Here is a 22,529-nt window from a genome sequence, read left to right as displayed (position 1 = left end):
GTTGGCCAAAATATGTGATACACATGAGAAAAAAAAAATTGGAAAATTAACCACTAATACTAGAATTTGAGACTTGATTTGCACTTGATAGTTTTTCCAATATTTGTTGAAAATTTTCACACTGTATTACTTTCATTATGTTTAAAATTAGAAAATAAAAGAATGATGGGTAAGTTGCCTTTACAGTCTGTGATGTTAGGTGATGTCCATTCTTCCTCTAGGCTAACTTCAATTTGTTAAAAACTCGGGAGAATCCTGGTCCCTTTATACCTTCAATTTTGCAAAACCTGCTTTAAAATTTGGTCTTTCTTGTTTATTGAGTAAAAATTAAATTCCTCTTTTTTGTGTTTTTCTCCTTTTCCCTAACCTGGTTCAGATGGGGTTCCTTTCTTTCCTGTACTGTCACAAAAAGCATTCTCACTATGATCCCTGGATTGTTTGTGTTTTTTTCAATTAAGTTATTATATTAAAAAAAAATTGTTTCATTCTACAGTATTTAGGCAAAGGAAGGTGTTTTATTGCTGAGTTAGACTAGGACTTAAAAAATAAAACTGATCGAACTAATCAGATTTTTCCCTTGGTAGTAATTATTCCAATGAAAGTTTTGAACAGCTGGGGTATTGAAAGAATGGAGCATGTTTTTATTTGTTTTTTTGAGCATATATTTTCAGATAAGTGTTGTTAGTGCTTTGGAATCTTTGAGTACTCGCAATTAGTAGTTGTAAAACCTTGAGCAAGTCACTTACTCTCTCTGAAGCTCTTTTTCTCTCTGTTGAGTGATGGTTTAGATAATTTCTAAAGCATAGGTGTTTTGCACACAGCAGGTGCCCAGTAAATGCTCTTTTTACTCCCCACTCTTGTATCTTTATAGTTTTCTTTTTTCTTGATTGTTGCTTAATCTCTTATGAATTGTTAGAGGACTATTTCTATCTATATTTGATTTAAAAAAATCAAATCATGGTAAGTTCTTGAAAAAATATGTAACATTAACCATGTAACATTAAGCTGTGGTATGTAATCTATGTTGTTACAGCCCGAGGAAAGGACTTGGGAAGGGGTTTTGGTAGTAGATTGGCAGAAAGATTTGTTTTAAAGTCATGCTTTAAAATTGTATAAAGCCTGGTCTTGAGATTGCTAGTCAAAGACGTTATTTTGTGGCCTGAATAAAATATTATGTGGTTTTCTGAAGCATCTTTGTTCTTTATATTTAGTAATAACATTACATTTGTGTTTTATGAAAATATGAACTTGGAGATATTGAATTGACAGTTAATACTGACCTAGACTTGGTTAAATGGAAAACTTATTTTTGATAATTGGAAAGTCACTATAGATATCCATGTGTTTTCAAAAATTTTATTTTAAAAAATAGAAGATAATTGTTTAGAACTTATTTATTAAGTACTTATGTGCCAGGCACTGGAATAAGCACTTAATGTGCATTTTATCTTTTAAAAATCTGAACAATCTATCCTTTGAAGTACGAAGTAATAGTATCCTTAGTTTATGGATTAGAGAGCTGAGGCTCAGAGGTTAAGCAATTTGCCTAAGGTCATGTGGGCTGTGATCTACTTGATTCAGAGAAAGAGTTCTTAATTATTACATTTAAGTATTTCCTTTAACACTAGTGTAATTTTATCTGCCACATTAAATAGTCCTGTCTTTGATGAAATTAAAGATAATTAGAATATTCATGGAAAATAAAGTTCCAATTCTGAGAAATGGAAATTTAAGTATGTAAGTATTTAAATTTGCTTTAGATCTGGAATTTTAAATTATAGTATTTTGTGCACTATGAAAGCATGCTGAGTCAAGATAAAGTAAAACATAAGGTTTTGCGGCAGTGCTTTTTAAAAATTCTGTGGTTCAGTTATAATTTCCCTTTTGTCTGGTGAAATAGCCTATGTGAAAAAACTGTTTTTTGGTAGGGCTGTAAGATTCAGGGATTTAGACTAAATTTGGCCCTGTACTCACCTTTTTTTTGGGGAGGCGGAATAGAAGTACTCAAAAATTTTATTTAATTGAATTGGTGATTTGTAAAACCTTTTGATTCAGTCTTTGTGGTTAGCATTTCTGAAATATATTAGTCTAAAATATGTTGATAACTCAATATAGTGAGATATATTGTTTTCTTAAATGTGGTACTTCAAAGGGTGATAGTTTTCAGAGTGAAAGATTAATTTTGTGTAATGTTGTAGGTGTATTAGGATGAGATAGGGTTTCAGGTGTACCAACTGTGGGCTATGTTCTTAAAATATAGGCTGTTATCTTATGATTTGTTTGTCCTCAATGTCCTCAAAGTGAAATTTTTTGAGTTAGGGTGAGGAAGATGATTAATCTTTATAAACTGAGACATCTGGTTAGTTGGAATTTTGCTGTACCTGTTTAGTATACATTAAAGCATGTAGTAGGAAATCCTTCTTAACTAAATTATTAAGTATGGCTCCTTGCCAGGGTGTATTTACCTAAATGTTAGCTTTTAGTCAGGTCATAGTTTATTTTTTTCTTTTTTTGCCTGAGTATTCCCCACACAAATGTCTCTTGATATTAAGTAAAAAAATCAAGTAGGTTGATTTCAGAAAAAATAAAATGGGGCCTGGTATTTCTGTTTAGTGTCTATGAACCTTGTATTTTTTATTGGCGTTTTTTGAGCGCTGACGGTATGCCACATGCCCTTGTAAATGCCTTGTGTGCTCACGTGCACACACACACTCATTTAGTGGGCCTAAAAACTTTTTGGTAGATTGTAATTATTATTACTTTTTAACAGATGGAAAAACTGAGGCACAGAGAAGTAAAATCAGTTGCTTATGGTTACACCGCTAGGAAGTGATGGAGCTGGGATTAGAACTCATGTTCTTAACAACTAGGCTAAACTTTTTATAAGTTCAACAAATTTGGTATGTTTAGACTTAGGGTAAATGAAGGAAATATCGGGAGAGGGAATTGTAGTCATTGTTACTAGTTGTATATACTATGATAAAGACTATTCTGTGATTACTATTCATATGAAACTGTGCTTGGGTAATTATAGCTATTATTAACAACGGGTAACATTTTTAGAGCACTTATTTGCCAATCCTTTTGCTAAGTACTATACATGGTGTATCTATCTCTCTTCTAATCCTCATAATGACCCTATGAGGTAAGTACTAATTTCCCCGTTTACCCATAAAGAAACTGAGACTAGGAGATGTTATGTGATATATTCGAGGTCCCGTGGTAGTAAGTGGTGAAGATTGAAATCCAGTCAGTCTTTTTGTAGAGTCTGTGTTCTTAACCTTTATGGCAAGCATACTACTCCCAGTGTAGTAAGTTTAGATATGGCTTGGTGAGCAGTGTGAAAAAGGTAATCAGTTCCAAGGAAAGGAGATTATATATATTTATCTTTAGTTACTTGATTACATTCTTACGCAGTAAAATTTGTGATCCTGGGAAATGGGTATGATAGTCTAGCATATTTTCATTATTTGATAGTCACTACTGTTGTTAGAATGGATAGCTGAATTTTTAAATAATTAGAATATGAAAGATAATACATATCATTAAAACTGAACATAATTTGGAATCACCTTAGGATTCTGCACTGCCTCAGGCATGTTTATGAAACTTCATTTTCCTTATATCATTGATGTAAGGAAATGCTAGTAGCTGTTTTCTGTTTGGACAAATTCTTAGTTATGTGGTTCTTAGTTATTCCTATTTTATAGTTTATTTTTTTGGAGGTTAAATAATTGGAAGATTAATTTATGAGAAATATTTTGAACAAATGATAGCCTACTCTGAGGAAGTCAGATATATTTTAATGTTAATTATGTTGAAATGAAATTTACATGTAGCCTTGTGTCAGTCTGGTTAAAGATTTATGAAGTTCTAAATTTCTTAGTTAATTTTGTTTTATCTAATTATGTTTGAGAATTAAGAAAATTCTTACAGCATTCCTATTTCCATTTGGAAAATATAGGAATATTTGCATTGCTATTTGTACTTTGGCTTGGAAGGAAGTTAGGTGATACTTGAAAAATAGTTTCAATTTGAGCTAAAGTGCAGTAGTCATCCAATAACAATTTATTTTTATTCTTGGCTACAGTTTCTTTTTAAGGTATGTAAAATTTCACTGATGGTTTTGCTCCTATTTTTATAGTTGCATGTAGTCTTTATTTTTTCCTTCTAGTATTATTCTAAGTTGATTTAGAAAGAGCACCAAGAAACTGACATGGTTGTACACTTACACAGTAGTATTTAAATATATATGAATAGTATAATCTCTATAAATCTATTGTATACTAAAACTCGCTACTTAGAATACCTTTAAAATTGTAGCACCATATAGTTCTAATCTTGTTTTGTTATTCATAGTTTTCAGTGCATAAGTTCTCTTCTGAAGCGTATGTCATAGTTTGACAATCATTGTTTACACGTAATTTTCTCTCTTTTTATTACAATGCTTCCCCAGCAAGGACAAGTTTGGAAGGTTTGCAAAGCTTTTCACCTTCCCTCTGCCCGCTTGCCCGCTTTCAGATCAGTTTCATGTTTCATAACTTCTCTTTCTACAATTCACAACATAGCCATAGTAAACAATGAAAAAACATTAAATTACAGTGCGGTATTCCTCACACATAGTAGAGAGATACAACTTTTCAAAGGACACATCCTTTTTAAAATACAATAAAAAGAAGTTAAATAGGAATGTTATAATTTTAGTAATTCCCTAAGAAATAACATCTCACTAGCAAGCAGTTAATTAAATGTCACATAATGAAACAGTGAACAGTACTGAAGATTATATTCTGTATTGCTGATAGTTCAGATAAGAAGTTCTTTCTAATAATAATACTTAGATTTGTATAATGCTTTGCAGTTTACTACAGAGAATGCTATACTGCTGATGTGGTCAAAATGTAAACATTTCCATTTGTTCTGTGCTTAAGAGAGATAGAACAGATGTAGATTCATTGTTTGAAGTGCTGCTGGTATGATGGAAAACTGCTGTAACTCAGATGTTCAGAGGAACAGGCAACACACTTTAGCACTATACAGACAATTTTAGCAGCTTCCAGTTCTTTTGAACTAGGGCTCTTGTATTAAAATGTTTAAAGTGAATGAGGAAAACATTTTGGAAAAGACATTTAAACATAAGCTTTTATTTTATAACACTTAGAAAGAAACATTTCCAGTACTTTTGAATATTTAATTTTGTAATATTTTATTAGCTTCAGATGAATACAATCCTACCTCAAACCAAGAATTTTTTTTTCTTTTCTTTTTTTTTAGGTTTGAGCTTTTTCCTTCACTGCTGTTCTGCGCTAACTGCTTTGAAACTTTCCATGCATTTTTTTCAGTAGAAGAACATCTCTGTACTGTCTCCCATTGCATATTTCAGCTGTGACAATCCCTGCACTTTGCCTATTCATTTTATCACCTGCTCACCAAAATCAATAAATACCTCTCTAATTTCTGATTACAGATTTGCTATTATTCCTTGGTTTTAGAAGAAGGATGTATTTCACTTTTTTATTACTGTTGTTTTATAGGCATGTGGAGACCCCAAGGCAAAACCATCCTATCTTATTGACAAAAACCTGGAATCTGCTGTGAAATTCATAGTCAGAAAGTTCCCTGCTGTAGAAACCCGCAACAACAATGTAAGTCATCTAAATTTTTGTATTACTTGATTTTAGCCATCTGCAGGGAAAGTAATGGTCAGTATAATGCTTAAAGTAGCTCTTATTTATCTAATTCTTTCTGTTTTGATATACAGATTACATACATTAATTAAGGGCTTTTAGAGACAATATTCTTATCTCTGAAACTGGAAAAAATGACTCTGAGCTACATTACCATTTTATTATAGAAAAACATAAGAGTTAATTTCTTTACACTTCTTCCGTTTCAAGTTGCAACAGAGAGTAAGGTAATAGACACGTATGTATTCCAAATATTTGCATGACTAGTTGGACAGTTTTATCGTATAGTCATAAACTTCACTTTATTTTGAAGTTAGTATAGTCTTCATAGAGCTTGTATTGTTTTTGCTGTTTTTAGTAATTAACTGTGTTAATATTAAAATATATTTATTTCTCTAGTATTTTTGTAATTGTGAAAACCATTCCTGAAAATTAAATAATATAACGCGGTGGTGGTGTGGATCTTTGTTATCCCATATTAGTTTTCTCAGATGGGACAGTTGTTCTTAGTATATTGAAATATAGTCGTATTCAGAGTCTTCCTGATATGTTTACATATGTTTTGGTAGTTCTTTTTTTTTTTTTTGTGAGGAGATCAGCCCTGTGCTAACATCTGCTAGTCCTCCTCTTTTTTTTTGCTGAGGAAGACTGGCCCTGGGCTAACATCCATGCCCATCGTCCTCCACTTTATATGGGACGCCGCCACAGCATGGCTTGACAAGTGGTGCATCGGTGCACACCGGGGATCCGAACTGGTGAACCCCGGGCCGCCGCCGCAGTGGAGCACGTGCACTTAACCGCTTGTGCCACTGGGCCAGCCCCTCTTTTGGTAGTTCTTTATAATAACTTCTATGACTAACTAATTTTTGAAAATTAAAGTTATTTTTCACCTTAATATGGCCTTTAATATAAATTTTGTTGACTTGGAATCTTTATGTATTCTTTTTTTACTTTTATTATTTTTTTGATCGTCTCTTGTTGCAATTCTTGCTCTCTTTTTTTCTTTATGTATAAACTTAGTCTAGAAATTTCCTCTTAACATTTGATCTTTCTCCTTTAGGAAGCTCTGTTTAAAAAATATTTTGTGATTTTTCTTGGTTTCCTCAAATCATGTATGTTCATTGAAGATTTGTATTTAGCCTGTTGGTACCACTTTTACTTAAAAATATTTTAATGTAAAGGGAAAATATCAGTCAGAATTAATAAAATAAGTCTGGTAAAGTACTTTTTAAAGAAGTTTTTAAAAAGTCTATGTTTTTTGTGAGTACGGGTTAATGTGGGTTTTTGTTTCATAGAACATTGTGCTTTATAATTAGTATATTAAGGTAGCACTATTAGTTCTTGATTACAAAGGAGTGATTCAAAGCACACGCTTCTTAAGAACACTATTTGTGTGGAGAACTCTTTTTTCTTTATTGACGTTAGTTAGCTAACTCATCTGTAGTTAGCTAACTCATCTGTAGTTAGCTAACTCATCTGAGAGATCATATGCTCACTCTGAATGAGAGAGATTTTATAGTGAAAATCTGTCTTGCATTTAATTTCATATACACTTCTCTTTCTCATGACTGACAAAGTCTGTGATGTGAGCACTTCAGAGAATCTTTTAAGTTTAATTTATATGTGTATGTGTGTGTAAATTTCCTTGTGAGAATAAGCATAGTTCCTAAATATGAGCTCTTTTCTTAGAAAATTACCAAGATATGATTAAATATATATTCACTGTTGGATGACAGTGAAATTTTTTGTTAAAGAGTAAATTAAGAATCTTTGCTGTTCTTGATTTGCTGGGCAAACTGTTTAGAATAATGCTGTTGTTTTTTGTTTTTTAATAGTTTTAGTTCTCTTCTCAACTTTGTAACAGAAAATTGATTATTTCAGTAATGGCTTTATTGATATATTATGCACATACCATACAATTCAGTGATTTTTTTAGGACATCCACAGAGTTGTGCATCCAATACCACAATCAATTTTAGAACATTTTCGTCACCCCAAAAAGAAACCCTGGACCCATTAGCATTCACTCCTGCCAACCCCCCCAGCCCTGGGCAAACACTAATCTGCTTTTTTGTCTGTATTCCTGTTCTGGAGATTTCATATAAATAGAATCATATAACATATAGTCTTTCGTGAATGGTTTCTTTCACTTAGCATAATGTTTTCAGGGTTTATCCAAGTTGTAGCATGTATCAGTACTTCATTTTTTTTAATTGCCAAAAAATATTCCATTGTGCAGACATACCACATTTTATTTATCCATTCATCAGTTGATGGATATTTGAGTTGTTGCTACTTTTTTGACTCACGAATAATGCTGCTGTGAACATTTGTGTGTACAAGTTATGTGAACATATGTTTTCAATTCTCTTGGATATATATATCTAGGAGTGGAATTGTTAATGGTCGTATGGTAATTCTGTGTTTAATCTATAAAATCAGTTGTACAGTGTTGTTGAGTGTTATTACTACTTGTAGAATTTACTCTGGTTGTTTTGTTTGCAAGGTCTGCGTTTTGTCATATGGCCTTTACAACTATTCAGTGTAATGCTATTCTGTTGTTTTTTATCTGCTGAAGTACTATATACTGGGTATTTCTGAAGTTTTGTGGTCTCAGTTTTGATCTAAGCCTGATAAAATCCTCTTGAGAAGTTCCTAGCCAGCTTGGGTTAGGAAATGAGAAATGAGGAGTTCGGTTTTATTATTATTTTTTCATTCCATAGAAGTAGTTGATGGAGGTTTCGGGACTAGGAATGACAGTAGCATCTGGAATTGATAGGAGCTTGCAGATTTCTGGCTGCTAAGTGCACTGAAGAAATGGTATTGATATCATAGTTGGTTTTTTTTCCTTCTTATTTCTGGTCTTGGAGTCGTTGTATAAATATGTGTCACAGAGCATGCTTACTTTATCTCAGAGATCGGGGAGAGGTACTGGTTAGCACTATTTCTGTTTTGATTCATGTCATACAAACACCACTTGTCCTCAGTTTCAGAAAAGGCAGTCATAAAGAGAGACTGTTTTGGTGAAAAATTCAGCAGCATTTTTTTTTTGGAAGTTTCTAAAATAGGTCCTGACAAAAAAGGCTAATCTTATTTTACAGCCAAAAAATTGTTGATTCTTGATTGTTTCTGTGGTAACTGCTTCTCCCTCTTAAATCTCATCAGAAGCTGTGAGCACGTAGATACTTGGTATACAGCAAAGGAGGACACTGCTGACAGGTCACAGGATTGGTGCCTAACATGGCTTCAACAGTGAGGATGTTGGACTCTGTCACTTTTACTGTCTTGCTCAGGCCCCTTTGTGCCTAGTGATAAACTTTTGTACCCCCCAATTTTGGATTTAGAGAAAGTCTGGACCAAGGAATGGGTTTTTTTTCTGGGTCATGATGTTGAACTGAATGCCCTAAATGCTTCAAGGCAGGCTGATTAAGTAAAATTCAAATGAATAAAAGCCATGCCCGTTTTAGAATTATAGCAGCTGCTTGTTGAGTGTCTCATATGTGCCAGGCTATGTGTTTTAATAGAGTTAATAGATTTTCTTTTTTAATTTCAGATTAAGGAAAGCATTTCTGAGCTGAGAGATTGTCTAATTTATCTATAACTTGCTATCTTCCATTATATTCAAAGTCTAACTGTCAAATGGATTTATAATTTGTTTCTCATAGGTTTCTTATGAGCATATAGAGGGGAAATCTGTTATTTCCCTGGATGAAGAAAATAGTAGAAACTCCTTATTTTATTAACAGGTAAAATTTCTTTTGCCCAAGAAATTCTAAAAGGCACATGTTCAGGTGAATGTTAAAACTTTTCTTAAAATTTTTTCTAAAATTTTTCCAATATTTTTTACACTTAATTTTTCCCCTTTCTTCCTATGTTCTATTTATATCTAAAAGCTAGTGTTTTTTAAAACAGTAAAATATCTGGCACAAAGGTATCATTATGGAATTTGCCTATTTATTGTACATTTTAGTATCAAATTTTGATTTGATTCCCAAATTAATGGGAAAATGATATTACTGTCTATATATGTTGAATTAGATCTTAACTTCCTAAGAATGAAGACATTGTTAGTGAGTAGAGTGCCACAAGAATTATGTAGGGATTCTGGACCGAGATACAGGCCATTATTGAAATAATTTGAAAATGAAGTTTTCAAACTTAAGAGAAATATTTTGTGTTATAGATAATATTTATCTCCTCTCTCAACACAGTAGTACAAGATACTGTGTAATAAATTATATTTTTTATTTAAATAGCTTACAGGGTCACTCAAGGAAAGACAAAATAAAGCAACTTTAAAAGTGTCATAATCGGCAGTAAAGTTGATTCAGAGATATAGCATTAGAGTCTGTTTTTTTCTGTTTTTTTTTTTTTTTTGTGAGGAAGACTAGCACTGAGCTAACATGCGATGCCAATCCTCCTCTTGTTGCTGAGGAGGATTGGCCCTGGGCTAACATCTGTGCCCATCTTCCTCTGTTTTATGTGGGATGCTGCCACAGCATGATAAGCGGTGCATAGGTCCGAACCTGCGAACCCCAGGCCGCTGAAGTGGAGCACACAAACTTAACCACTACGCCACCGGGCTAGCCCTAGAATGTGTTTTTATTTTTATTTATTTATTTAAAGTTCTTTAATGAACTCCTTTTTCTTTCTTTGTTTCTTTTTTTTTTTTTGGTGAGGAAGATCAGCCCTGAGCTAACATCCATGCCAATCCTCCTCTTTTTGCTGAGGAAGACTGGCCCTGAGCTGATGTCCGTGCCTATCTTCCTACACTTTACATGGGGTGCCACCACAGCATGGCCTGATAAGCGGTGCGTCGGTGCGTGTCCGGGATCCGAACCCCGGCCACTAGCAGCGGAGCGCACGCGCTTAACCGCTGCGCCACAGAGCTGGCCCCTAGAGTGTGTTTTTAAACACCATTTTATCACTAGTATGTGGCACATAAGAAGCACTAAATAAATGTTTGATGAGTGAATGAACATTGATATGCTTTAAGTCAGCTAGCTTTTATTTATTCAAACATTGTCTTAGATCTGTCAGAACCCAAACTTATCAATACTTCTTTTAACTTTATTATGTTATTAGCTAAAAAAATAACTGCTTTTTAGTGGAGCTACACAAATATATCTCATTAATGATATTACTGAAAGTAATCTGGAAAAACAATAAGAGTCACAGCTACTTAAAAACACAAATGTGGGGCTGGCCCCGTGGCTTAGCGGTTAAGTGTGTGCGTTCCACTGGTGGCGGCCTGGGTTCGGATTCTGGCGCTTACTGAAGCACCGCTTGTCCGGCCATGCTGAGGCGGCGTCCCACATACAGCAACTAGAAGGATGTGCAACTATGACATACAACTATCTACTGGGGCTTTGGGGAGAAGAAGGGAAAAAAAGGAGGAGGATTGGCAATAGATGTTAGCTCAGGGCCGGTCTTCTTCAGCAAAAAGAGGAGGATTGGCATGGATGTTAGCTCAGGGCTGATCTTTCTCACAAAAAAAACACAAGAAAAACCAGAAATGTGTTGTGGGGGTGGAGTGGTGGTATTGGGGATGGGTCTAGGGAGGCCCTTGACACATGCACTGTGGTTAGGAGTTAGAAGGAAAGGGTAAGGAAGCTTGCTCGTTCCTCCTTAGTCTCTAAGAGGGCATTCCTTGTCTTGTCATGGCTTTCCTTATGATGGTAGTGTACTGGTTAAGAGGTTGGACTTTGGAGTCAATAAATCAGAATTTGAGTTCTGGTCTTTCCACATACTAGCTGAATGATTTTGGGCAAATCATTTAACATCTTAAGGCCTCTTTGTTCTTATCTCTAAAATGGTGACAATACCAATCTCAAGAAGCAGTTTAATATCTCCTAAAGCACTTAGCAGACTGTGTGACAAATTGCTTTTGAAAAATGGAAGCTGTTATTTATGTTACCTCTCTGACTTTTTGGTCTACTTCACTGGCTTTTCTTCTAGCTGCCCTTTAAATGTGGGTATTTCTAAATGACCTTTTTTTATCCCACAGTATATATGTATGAAAACATGCTTTAACTAAGTAATACATTATCTTCTATCTTCTGTGTTCTAGATCTGACTTCCAGCTCCCCTTTGGACAGCTCCACAAGCTAAATAGCAAACTTTTCATCCAATTTTTTTTTTTTTTTTTGGGGGGGGGAGGAAGATCAGCCCTGAGCTAACATCTGATGCCAATCCTCCTCTTTTTGCTGAGGAAGACTGGCCCTGGGCTAACATCCATGCCCATCTTCCTCTACTTTATATGGGATGCCGCCACAGCATGGCTTGACAAGCGTGCGTTGGTACACGGTGTGTCCGGGATCCGAACCTGTGAACCCCAGGGCCGCCAAAATGGAGCTCGCACACTTAACCGCTGCACCACCAGGCCGGCCTTTTATCCAATATTGAACACATGATTATACTCCATTTTGTTTCTTTTCTGTGTTCTCTGCCTTGAGCCATCCCCATATATTTGGTTACCTAAACTAGATCTTTCAGAAACTCCTTTGACTTTTACAAAACATCAAGGTGGTCATTTAGGGCTTGTGAGTTTTAGTATTATAATGTCTCTCGAATTTATCCCCTTCAGGTTTCTGTCTCCCGTTGGGACAAATGCTATGATAATCCAAACACTGCTTTTCATGCCTTCCAATCTCTCCTCCTATTGCAGCCCCCGGCCCTCCCTGCAGCCTCCACTAGGGGAAACAAAATAAAACAAAGCTACTGTAATCTCTTTCTCTGTATTACCTCACATCTCTGTTTTCCTGGACCGTTCACTCATCTTTGAGTCCCTGTTGTCTAGAATATAGTAGACCAGCAAATAATACTTTGGTTTTAAAAGGAATCATCTTATAGTAAAATGATGTAACAGAGTTTTGATGGTGTGCTTTGTTGTGAGTAAATATGTCTCTCTTTCTATATAGACCCTAATGGAAACTTGAAGAAATATTTGGTCTTGACCAATTAAACTTTGACGAAATTCAAACAATTTTAGTTTAACTTTAACTTAAATGTCAATACTCTTTTGAAAAGGTATCATCAACGTTGAGTTAATATCTCTTCCACATGTAGTCTTTAATTCTAGCTTGAATAAACAATAAATAAAAGAATGAACCCCTCTTTAGAAGATACAAGTAAGCCTTGCTTTGATGTATTTGAAAAGTATTTGAAATAGTTAAGTGGCTGGCAGAGTATTGCATCATTACTAATGGACCTGCCCAAACTGGTTTAAATTTTTTTATTTTTAATTTTTACCAAAATAACATGAATACGTGGTAATGAATCAAATAGTCCAGAGGAATTTAGAATGAAAAGTGAGTGTATCTCCTACCTCAGTGTTTTCCCACCTCAGTCGTATTCCTCAGAGGAAACTTCTGTTTTTAGTACTTCTAGAGGTTACCTCCAGGACTGTAAGAAATATGCTTGTTCTTTTATATATTTATTTACCAACTTTAGACAATGTCTATTAATTCTTTGCTACAAAAGATGAAGATGTAGGTCATTAAATTTCCTGTCCCTTGCTTACCCTCTCCCCTCTTCCTAATGTTTGATAATTTTTTTCTTAATATTTTTGGATTGTTGCTTACTTCCTTTGTAAACCCTTTTAAAAGGGTTTTGTCCCCTTTTTCTTTTTGTCTCCTTTTAAATAATATAGTTCTCTGTATATTTATATCCTCACCCTTGGTCGTTTATACTTTTATGTTGTCGAATTGTTATTGCTTATTTGTTCTGTAATTATAAAGTGTTCTCAGATTGAATTATATGCTGATTCTAAAAATTAAAAACTAGTAAAGACCTGGGTGCTTGGTTTGCATTGCTTCACTCTGTTTTCACACTTCGGACTTTCTTATAAGTTCCAATAATATAATATATTTATGTTATATGTGTTTATTTCTATATATTTACTTATATATATAATGTAATATAATTAGCATTAAAGTGAAATGGGTTCTTTCTTCCAAAATTATTTCACGGTTAAATTTGTTTCATAGGTATAGCATGGCTTTTTGGAATTACAGTTATGTGCCTTTATAGAATTCTTAAATTTATCCAGCCTAATAATCATACCACCTTTGTGTACGATTTCCTTTTTTTCTGGAGCCCACTCTCCTATACCCCGTCGTCTCTGACTTCCCTCTAGACAGTTTGCTTAAGCGTACTGCATAGCTTTCATCCTGGGACATGTTTCTCTCTATTGTCTAGTGCAGTGGTTTTCACCTGAGCTTTCACATTGAGTTTTGATAGAGGTTGGGAATCCCCTGAAATTTTGTACAGAATTTGTGTGTGAATGTATTTTTCAACTTTCGTCATATTCTCAAGGGTGGTTCTTATCCTAAAGGGCATCTGTTTTAAAATCCCATTATTTTGTGAATTTTGTGCACTATATCTTCTGATCTAACTAAAGTACAGTCTTAACCTCTTCAGCTCAAGGATGTTTTCTGTTTTCTTGCAAATGAGACTGCCAATGAGCATTATACTGGGGTTTCATAGCAGAGCCCCTAAGGAGATGCATTCCTGGCATTTGCAGTCATTTTTCATTTTCTTCAAATTTCCTAAAGTTATGTCTTGCCTCTAGTGATAGTTTTTCAGCTATCTTTCAAACTGTTGTTAGCCAATCCCTTTGGCTACAATGGTGATTATGGTGATATGCCCTTCATAATAGCAAAGGATTTTACTAAAACCTAATCACCTGCTGATCTTTAATTTTTGTTTTCTTGGTCATTTCTTTGAAGGGGCTTTAACCACTTTTAACCTGGTACCCTTTGAGTACTTTTAGCATGGTATCTTATTATTTTTCATGGCAGTGTCTGTCTTTTGTCAGATCAAAAGTTATTTGCCAAGATCCAAAATAAAAGACAGCAAAAGAAACTATAATGAAGTAAATAACAGATGTACTATAATGAAGTAAATAATACTATTTTCCTTTATTCTTCTTCCTAGCACTCTTCTTAGTTAAAAATGTTTTAAATATGTACACCAATGATCTTTGGCCGAGAATACATCGGATAGTATATTGTGTTAGTTCTCATTGTCTAGTGTAGGATAGAATGTAGAATATGGGGGAATATATTTAATTGCTTTATTTTTTTAAGGAGTATTTTATTTTGGGAGAGTATGTACATTTTCATGGCACAAATGACCATGCTTTATCTTGCCTCTGGGCCTTTGCTTATGCTGTTTTTATTATCTGGAACAATCTTTGCCTTGCATATTCTTTCACTAGGCTAACTTCTGCTTGTCTTTGAGGTCTCAACTTAGATGTCACCATTTCAGAGATGCTTTCTTTAACCCTTTCAGCTTACGTTAAGAGTTGCATGTATGTGTTCCCATAGTCCCTTCTACTTATCGTTCATTTATTTATTTAAAACATTTATTGAGTGCCTTCTATGAGCCAAGTCCTGCTTTGGGGGAGGGGATCTAGCAGTGAATAAACAAATCAAGTCACTGCTCTTGTAGAGCTTACATTCTTTTTTTTTTTTTTTATCTAAAACAAACAAACTTTATTTATAGACCTTGAAATTTAAGTTTCAAATAATTTTCACGTGTCAGAAAATATGACTTAAAAAAAATTTTTTTTCAATGATTTAAAAATGTAAACATCATTCTTAGTTCATGGGCCATACAAAAAGAGCAGCAGGAGGCCAGATTCGGCCCACAGGCTATAGTTTGCCAACCTCTGGTTTAGGGTAATCTCAACAGCTGAAACAAATAAATCCCAGAATTTGAGTGGCTTAACATAATAAAAGTCTATTTTTCACTCCTCTAACAGTCCATTCTGGGAAGTCCTAATCACCGGGTGATTTTCCGCCCACAGTAACTCAGGGACCCATTTCCTTCCACCTTCTAACTCCACCATCCCTGAAGGTAGAAGTTCTTTACATCCAGCTGGCCAAAGTGTATAAGGAAAAGGCAAACCTGCTTCTTTTTTTTTTTTTTTTTAATTTTTTGTTTATTGCAGTAACATTGGTTTATGACGTTGTAAAAATTTCAGGTGTACATCATTGTACTTCTATTTCTGCATAGATTACATCATGTTCACCACCAAAATACTAATTACAACCCATCACCACACATATGTACCGAATTAGCCCTTTCACCCTCCTCCCTCCCCCCTTCCCCTCTGGTAACCACCAATCCAATCTCTGTCCCTATGTGTTTGTTTATTGTTGTTATTATCTACTACTTAATGAAGGAAATCATACGGTATTTGACCTTCTCCCTCTGACTTATTTCACTTTGCATTATACCCTCAGTGTCCATCCATGTTGTCACAAATGGCTGGATTTCATCGTTTCTTATGGCTGAGTAGTAGTCCATTGTGTATATATACCACATAGAGCTTACATTCTGCTGGATAGAGATAGACAAAAAAAGAACAGGAACATAATACTAGGTAGAAATGAGTTCTAAGGAGAAGGACAAAGCAGTGAATAAGAGTGATACTGGGGAGATGCTAATATAATTAAGATGACCAGGGAAGTCCCTACTGAGGAGGAGGCTTAGGGCAGAGATTTGAAAATATGAGAGAGTGGGGTAAGCTGGGGGAGGAGCATTCTGTGCTGAGGGAGCAGCATCTGCAAAGGCTCAGGTGGGAGCCTGTGGGACATGTTCAGGGAACAGGAGGTAGGCAGTTATGAGTGGAACAGAGTGATTGGGGTGGGAGGAGAGATAGTGGTAGGAGATGAGGACAGAGTGACTGTAAGGGGTGAGCAGATCATGTATAGGGCTTTCTAGGCCATAGTAAGGACTTTGGCTAGTTATTCTGAGTGAGTTGAGATGTCACTGAAGGGGAGTAGCAGAGGAATGAAGTGATATATATCTATCATCAATATGGCTACTGGGTTGAGAATAGTCTGCAGGGAAACAAAGGTAAAAACAGGGAAACTAGTTAGGAAATTTGCAGTCATTGAGATGAGAGCTGATAGTGGCTTGGACTAGGGCGGTAGAGGTGAGAAATGTTCAAATTCTGCATGTGTTTTGAAGGCAGAGCTTAGAGTATTTGCTGATGCATTTGATATGAGGTGTATGAGACCCCAAGGTTTTTGGCTTGAACACATATCAAGATTTACTGGGGTGAGCAAGTAAGAGGAACAGGTGTGGGGTGGGGGTATAGAAGGGATAGCACTCAACAGCTCGTTATTAGATATGTTAAGTTTGAAAGGCCTATTAGAAGTCTGAGTGGAGATGTTGAGTAACCATTTGTATATATAAGTCTAGAGCTCAGGCTAACATTAAGCTGGGAATCAAATTGAAGAGGAATTATTGAGTGTTTTAAAAGAGAGGAGAAGGAGCAGAATAATCATTGAGGAGAGTGGGAGAGGGAATTGACAGTGAAAATGGAGTAATGTTGCTGCTCAGTTATGGTTAATGATCATAAATTCAGGTTGAGATTGAGTCAGCATAGATATATGCTTTCTCCTATTGTGGGTTTTATCAGACAATTATGGTAGAGGGAGAGAGGGACAAAGAAGTAATACGATGAGGGGCCATTTAATCTTAAGATGGATAAAAAAGGAAATAGGACATGAGAGGGTGAGTGACAGTGAAAAGATGGTAGGGTGAATGGATAGAAGGTCCCCCTGAGTTCAAAGAATTGATGAGGGTAGGGTATTAAGAGGATATTAGAGGTATTACGTGGGAACTATTCTGCTGTTGATGCCACTTCACCTTGTTTCCAAATCTCCCAAGAACAACAGATGTCCAAAAAGGCCAGAAAGAAGCCAAGACAGTTTAAGCATAAACTTTATTCCTGTTTACAGTCCTGCCACTTGAGGAAACTTAAGCCACCACTCTCTGTCAGTATGTATTCATGTAACAAAAATAGTTGCTGGGTGCCTTCTCAATTCTAGGCCCACCTTTAAATTCCTCCATCTTGCTCACCATCCTCACTGCACTTGGAAGCTCTGCCCTTTATTATTGTGGTCTTGCTCATACTGTTGTGCGTGTGTGTATGTGGGTGTGTGTATGTTTTACATCTTATGTTATTACCTGTTGGTGAGGGTCTTTGCCTTGAAGGGAATTAATCATTGTAGTTTTTCACCATCTTTGAAGCTTGCACCTGGAAGTTAGTTGTAGTGTAACCAGCTTCTAAAACTGGATATTTACCTAAGAAAAGTGAGAGTTACCTTATATCTGCATATACATTCCTCACTAGACTGTATGCTCATTTAGGGGTAGGGTCAGCATTTTATTCATAGTTTTATTCTGACCTCTTCCCACGATGCCTGACAATATACTAGATTGGGACGTTGGTTGACTACATGAATAATATATTATTACAGTAACTATTCAGTTATCTAGAGGTCACTTTTCATGTCACTTGCCTCTTTGGATCACATCTGAGAACTAGAAAGGAAGCAGTTCTACTCCTAGGAATCTTCCCAAGAAAAATGAAAGTGCGTTTCCACATAAAGATATGTTTATGGCAGCATTCATTATTCATAATAGCCTAAAACTGGAAACAGTTCAAATGCTCATCAACTGATGAATAACAAAATGTAGTATATCCATTTAATGGAATACTATTCAGCAACTAAAAGGAACAAACTACCGATACGTGTTACAACATGGATGAACTCCAAAAACATTAGGCTAAATGAAAGAAACTAGTTGCAAAAAGCTACATATTAAATGATTCCATTTTATAGGAAAGGTCTAGAAAAATCTTTTTTTTTTTAAAAATCAAATTTATTGAGACAGAACGCAGATCAGAAGTGCTTAGGGCTGGGGCTAAGAGCAGGATTAACTGTAAATATGCACAAGGGAACTTTTGGGGATAATGGAAATGTTCTAAAACTGGATAGGGTTGGTGGTTATACAACTCTATAAATTTACGAAAGTTCTTTAATTGTTCACTTATGATGAATGAATTTTATGGTGTATAAACTGTATCTCAATAAAGCTATGGAAAACAAATGATTTTGAGCAACCAGAAATGATATTTTAGAAAAAATGAAGTTTCTTCAGACATAAGCTTTTTGGTTCTCAATATGCCCAAGCTTGTTGAGTTTACTTAGGCAAAATTGTAACCAGTATATTTTCTAACACATTGTACATTAAGAAGTTCTCTCATCAGGAGGAAATGATAATTGACTGGAAGAGAAATAAAAACTTTAAAAAGTAAAAAGTGGGGCCAGCCCCAGTGGCCTAATGCTTAAGTTTGGCGGCGCACTCCACTTCAGTGGCCTGGGTTCGGTTCCAGGGTGTGGACCTACAACACTTGTCTATCAGTGGCCGTACTGTGGTGGTGGCTCACGTGCAAAAAGAGGAAGATTTGGTAGATGTTAGCACAGGGAGAATCTTCCTCAGCAAAAAAAAAAAAAAAGTAAAAAGTATAGCCAGCAAGGACTGTTTAATGTTGGCAGATTACCTTGCACATGTCAGTAGCACCTGAGGCCATTTAGGCATAAATAGCTCAGTATAATTATGAATTACAATGATGACATTAATCAGTAAGAAAAGCCTGATTTATTTCTGAAAGCAAGGTAATCACATATTAGAGAGATTTTGAAAAAATATTAACATTGAGTGTAAAGGGACTAGCTTCATTTATATTTCCATTTATAATGGAAGACAGTGCCATTATGTGAAGTAAATTATGTTATCATTAACACAATGTAATGTCTTTTATACAACCATGTTATATCTGACCAACCACACTGTACTAGGACATATAATTTGTCATTTTCTAGTACTAATGATAGAAGTAGTTTCATCAGTTTGTGTTAATTTGACCATCTTGTGACCAGAAATCTTAAAACTTTCAAGAGTTTTCCTGATACATGTTAATGCGCTCAGGTGGTGAACTAGAGATTGTTTTCATTTGTATTACTGAACTTTATATTAATCTTTGTTTCAGTTATCTAGTGCTGCATAACAGCCCCAAAAGTTAGTGTGCTTAAAACAACAGCAGCTTATTTCTTGTCATTCTCTGGGTTGACTGAGCAGTTGCTTTGCTGGTCTCACCAGCCTTAGGTCACTGCGGCATTCAGCTGGGATAGCAGGATGCTGAGCCTCACTTTCCACGTTATATGATATATCAGGCTTCTTCACACAGGGCATTTTAGGGCTTTGTTCCAAAGAGAGCAAAATCTGAAGCTATAAAGCCTCTTAAGAGTATCGCTTTGCTGCTTTCTGTTGGTCAAAGCAAGTTACAAGTCCAGCTTAGATTGTTGGAGTGGGAAAGTAGACTACAACTGTTAGTGGGAAAGAGCAATGAAATCCTATTGCAGAGAGGCATGGAGGCAACCTTTAATTTTTTTGCCATTCTGTTTTTTAAAATATAAAACTTTTCTATTCTTTGCTTTTTAGAATTAATTTAAACAGATGACTAGCAATGTAAACTTGAAAAAGATCACTTGAATATGTGAAATGAAGAGGGTGAATTAAAAGTTCTTAGAAGCTTCAGTCTGTGAGATTGATGAGGCTACAATTAAATACAAGTATTTTCTGAAAAGAAAATAGTGTTAGCTTTGCTTGTCCCTATACTTCTTTTTCTCATTGTATGGCATCTTGAATGTTGAAGTGTATAGAAGAAGTGTTCTGAGCTTTGAAATCTGATTGACCTGGATTGGCATCTTACCCTCTTTTAGTCTCTTTCTGTATCTGGAAAATGATTATAAAAATATACCTTGATTGGGAGGATGAAAAAAGCTCTGGAGATAGATGGAGGTGATGGTTGAACAAGAATGCAACTGTATTTTTAGGTGTGAACTGCACACTTAAAAATGGTTAAAATGATAGACTTTATGTTATGTGTATTTTACCACAAGAAAAAAAAGTACCTTGAAAAGTAGTTATGAGGATTAAATTTAGTAACAAATCTTAAACACTCAGTAGTGCTTATTTACTAGGCAAGTATCAGGATAACTTTCCCTAAAGTGTTTTTTTAATTACCCTTTGCTCAGAAAAAAGCATTTCTGAAATATTGACTGCCAATGGAATCATTTGGTATATGATAAAAGGAAAGTCCTACAAAGTCTTATGAACTTTTTAAAAAATGACTAATCTTGTGTTAATTTGGATTTTCAGGTAATCTTTGGAGATTTGCTTATAATTGATATGAATGTCATTTCTCTTTAGATGTATCGCATTTCCTTCTTTCATGCTTTCCTATCCTGGAAGGACAAAATTAAATATTTTTCCCAACTTTTGAGGTGTATTCAAGGGATTAAATCACCACTCTGTGTTAGGATACATAAACTCATTAGAGACATGACGTGATACAGGTATTTCATTCATTTGAAATCAGCAGTGCAGTTTAAAAATTGACTCTATGACTTTTGAGAAACTTGAGGATCATTTATTTATTTATTTATTTATTTGTAGTTCATCTACTTTGTGCCAGTATCCTACATGCTGGGGATACAGCAGGAAATAATACAAACCTCCTTGCCCCCATGAAATTTAAATTCAAATTGGGATGTTAGACAACAAACAACTAAAGTGAATAAATACGTACTTTCATTTAGAGATAAGTAGTAGGAAGAAATAGAAACCAGGATAAGGAGTTAGAGAGTGTAAGAGGGTGAGGAGACTAATTTAGATAAGAGTGCTCAGCAGTGACTTCTCTGAAGAGGAGTGAAGTGAGGGAGTGAGCTCTGTGAAGTGGAGAAGAGCATCCCAGCCATGAGAAAGAGCAAGTGCAAAGGTTCTGAGGTGGGGCCATCTTGGTGAATTTGATGAGCATGGCAGGAAGACCAGCTTGACAACTACTGAGTGAGGCTGGAGGAGTGTGAAAGGAGATGAGGTCTTAGAGATAGGCAGGGGTCCTGTTTAGATTCTACTCTGAGGTGCTTGTAAGGACTTTGTTTTGTTTTTGTTTTTGTTTTTTTGGTGAGGAAGATTAGCCCTGAGCTAACATCTGTTGCCAATCTTCCTCTTTTTGCTGAGGAAGATTGGCCCTGGGCTAACATCGGTACCTATCTGCCTCTACTTTTTATGTGGGACGCCTGCCACATCATAGCTTGATGGACAATGCGTAGGTCTGTGCCCAGGATCCAAACCTGCAGACCTGGGGCCGCCTAAGCGGAGCACATGAACTTAACCACTATGCCACTGGGCTGGCCCCATAAGGACTTTGTTTTTTGTTCTAAGTGTGATAGGAAACTATTGAAATTTTTTAAAAACCTTCTATTTCGAAATAACATTAGACTTAAAAGAAATTTTGAAAGAATACTACAGAGAATTCCCATATACTCTTCACTCAGTGTTAACATCTTACATAACCATCACTGGAATCCTTTTTTCAGGGTAGTGTGGTGCCTTAAAATGCCCTCTTTCCTGCTGCTATGTGGAGACCACTGAAGAGGCAAGAGCAGAGGTACAGAGACCAGTTAGGAGGCCACTGTAGTAATCCAGATGAGAGTTGATGACTAGGGTGGTAGCAGGAGAGTTCCTTAAAAGAGTTGTTACCCAAATAGCCTCTCAGGATTCTTACTTTAAAAAACCTAGTTTCAAATATCATACTTAGAAACTGAACAAGATTTTCTCTGAAACCAAACTCTTATTCTTGGTTGTTTTTTAACAGGAACAAAATACTAGCATAATTTAGATCAAGGAAAATAATTTATTATGTGTAAACAGTTTCAATAATAAAGAAGATAATAATTGAAATGGGTTAATAAAGAACTAAAGCCACATTCCTTTGTGTGGAAAATCTGTGAGTTAGCTCTCTTAGGCATTGGTTCCTTATTATAATTAGCCAGTACTTTTTCTTTGAAAGAATGAAAACTAGTAAATACTTAAATTTCAATCAGTTTTTTAGATACTTATTTTTGTGTGGACATGCTTCATTGTACAAAGATTACCAAGATTTTTTTTTTTGTAAATTTTTATTTATTTATA

General features: G+C 35.3%; 1 protein-coding gene across 1 annotated transcript in view; it reads left to right on the top strand.

The window, feature by feature from the left end:
• Positions 1–22,529, top strand: part of NCKAP1 (NCK associated protein 1) — a 98,894-nt gene that overhangs the window by 9,954 nt on the left and 66,411 nt on the right. The window contains exon 2 of the mRNA XM_058549375.1: positions 5,535–5,645. Coding sequence (XP_058405358.1) covers positions 5,535–5,645 — 111 coding nt within the window. The remainder of the gene's footprint in view (positions 1–5,534; positions 5,646–22,529) is intronic.

The sequence above is a fragment of the Diceros bicornis genome, chromosome 10 (genome assembly GCF_020826845.1).
Source record: "Diceros bicornis minor isolate mBicDic1 chromosome 10, mDicBic1.mat.cur, whole genome shotgun sequence".
Taxonomy (NCBI): Eukaryota; Metazoa; Chordata; class Mammalia; order Perissodactyla; family Rhinocerotidae; genus Diceros; species Diceros bicornis.
Note: the sequence above shows the minus strand (reverse complement) of the source record. Positions and strands in the feature narration are given on the sequence as shown.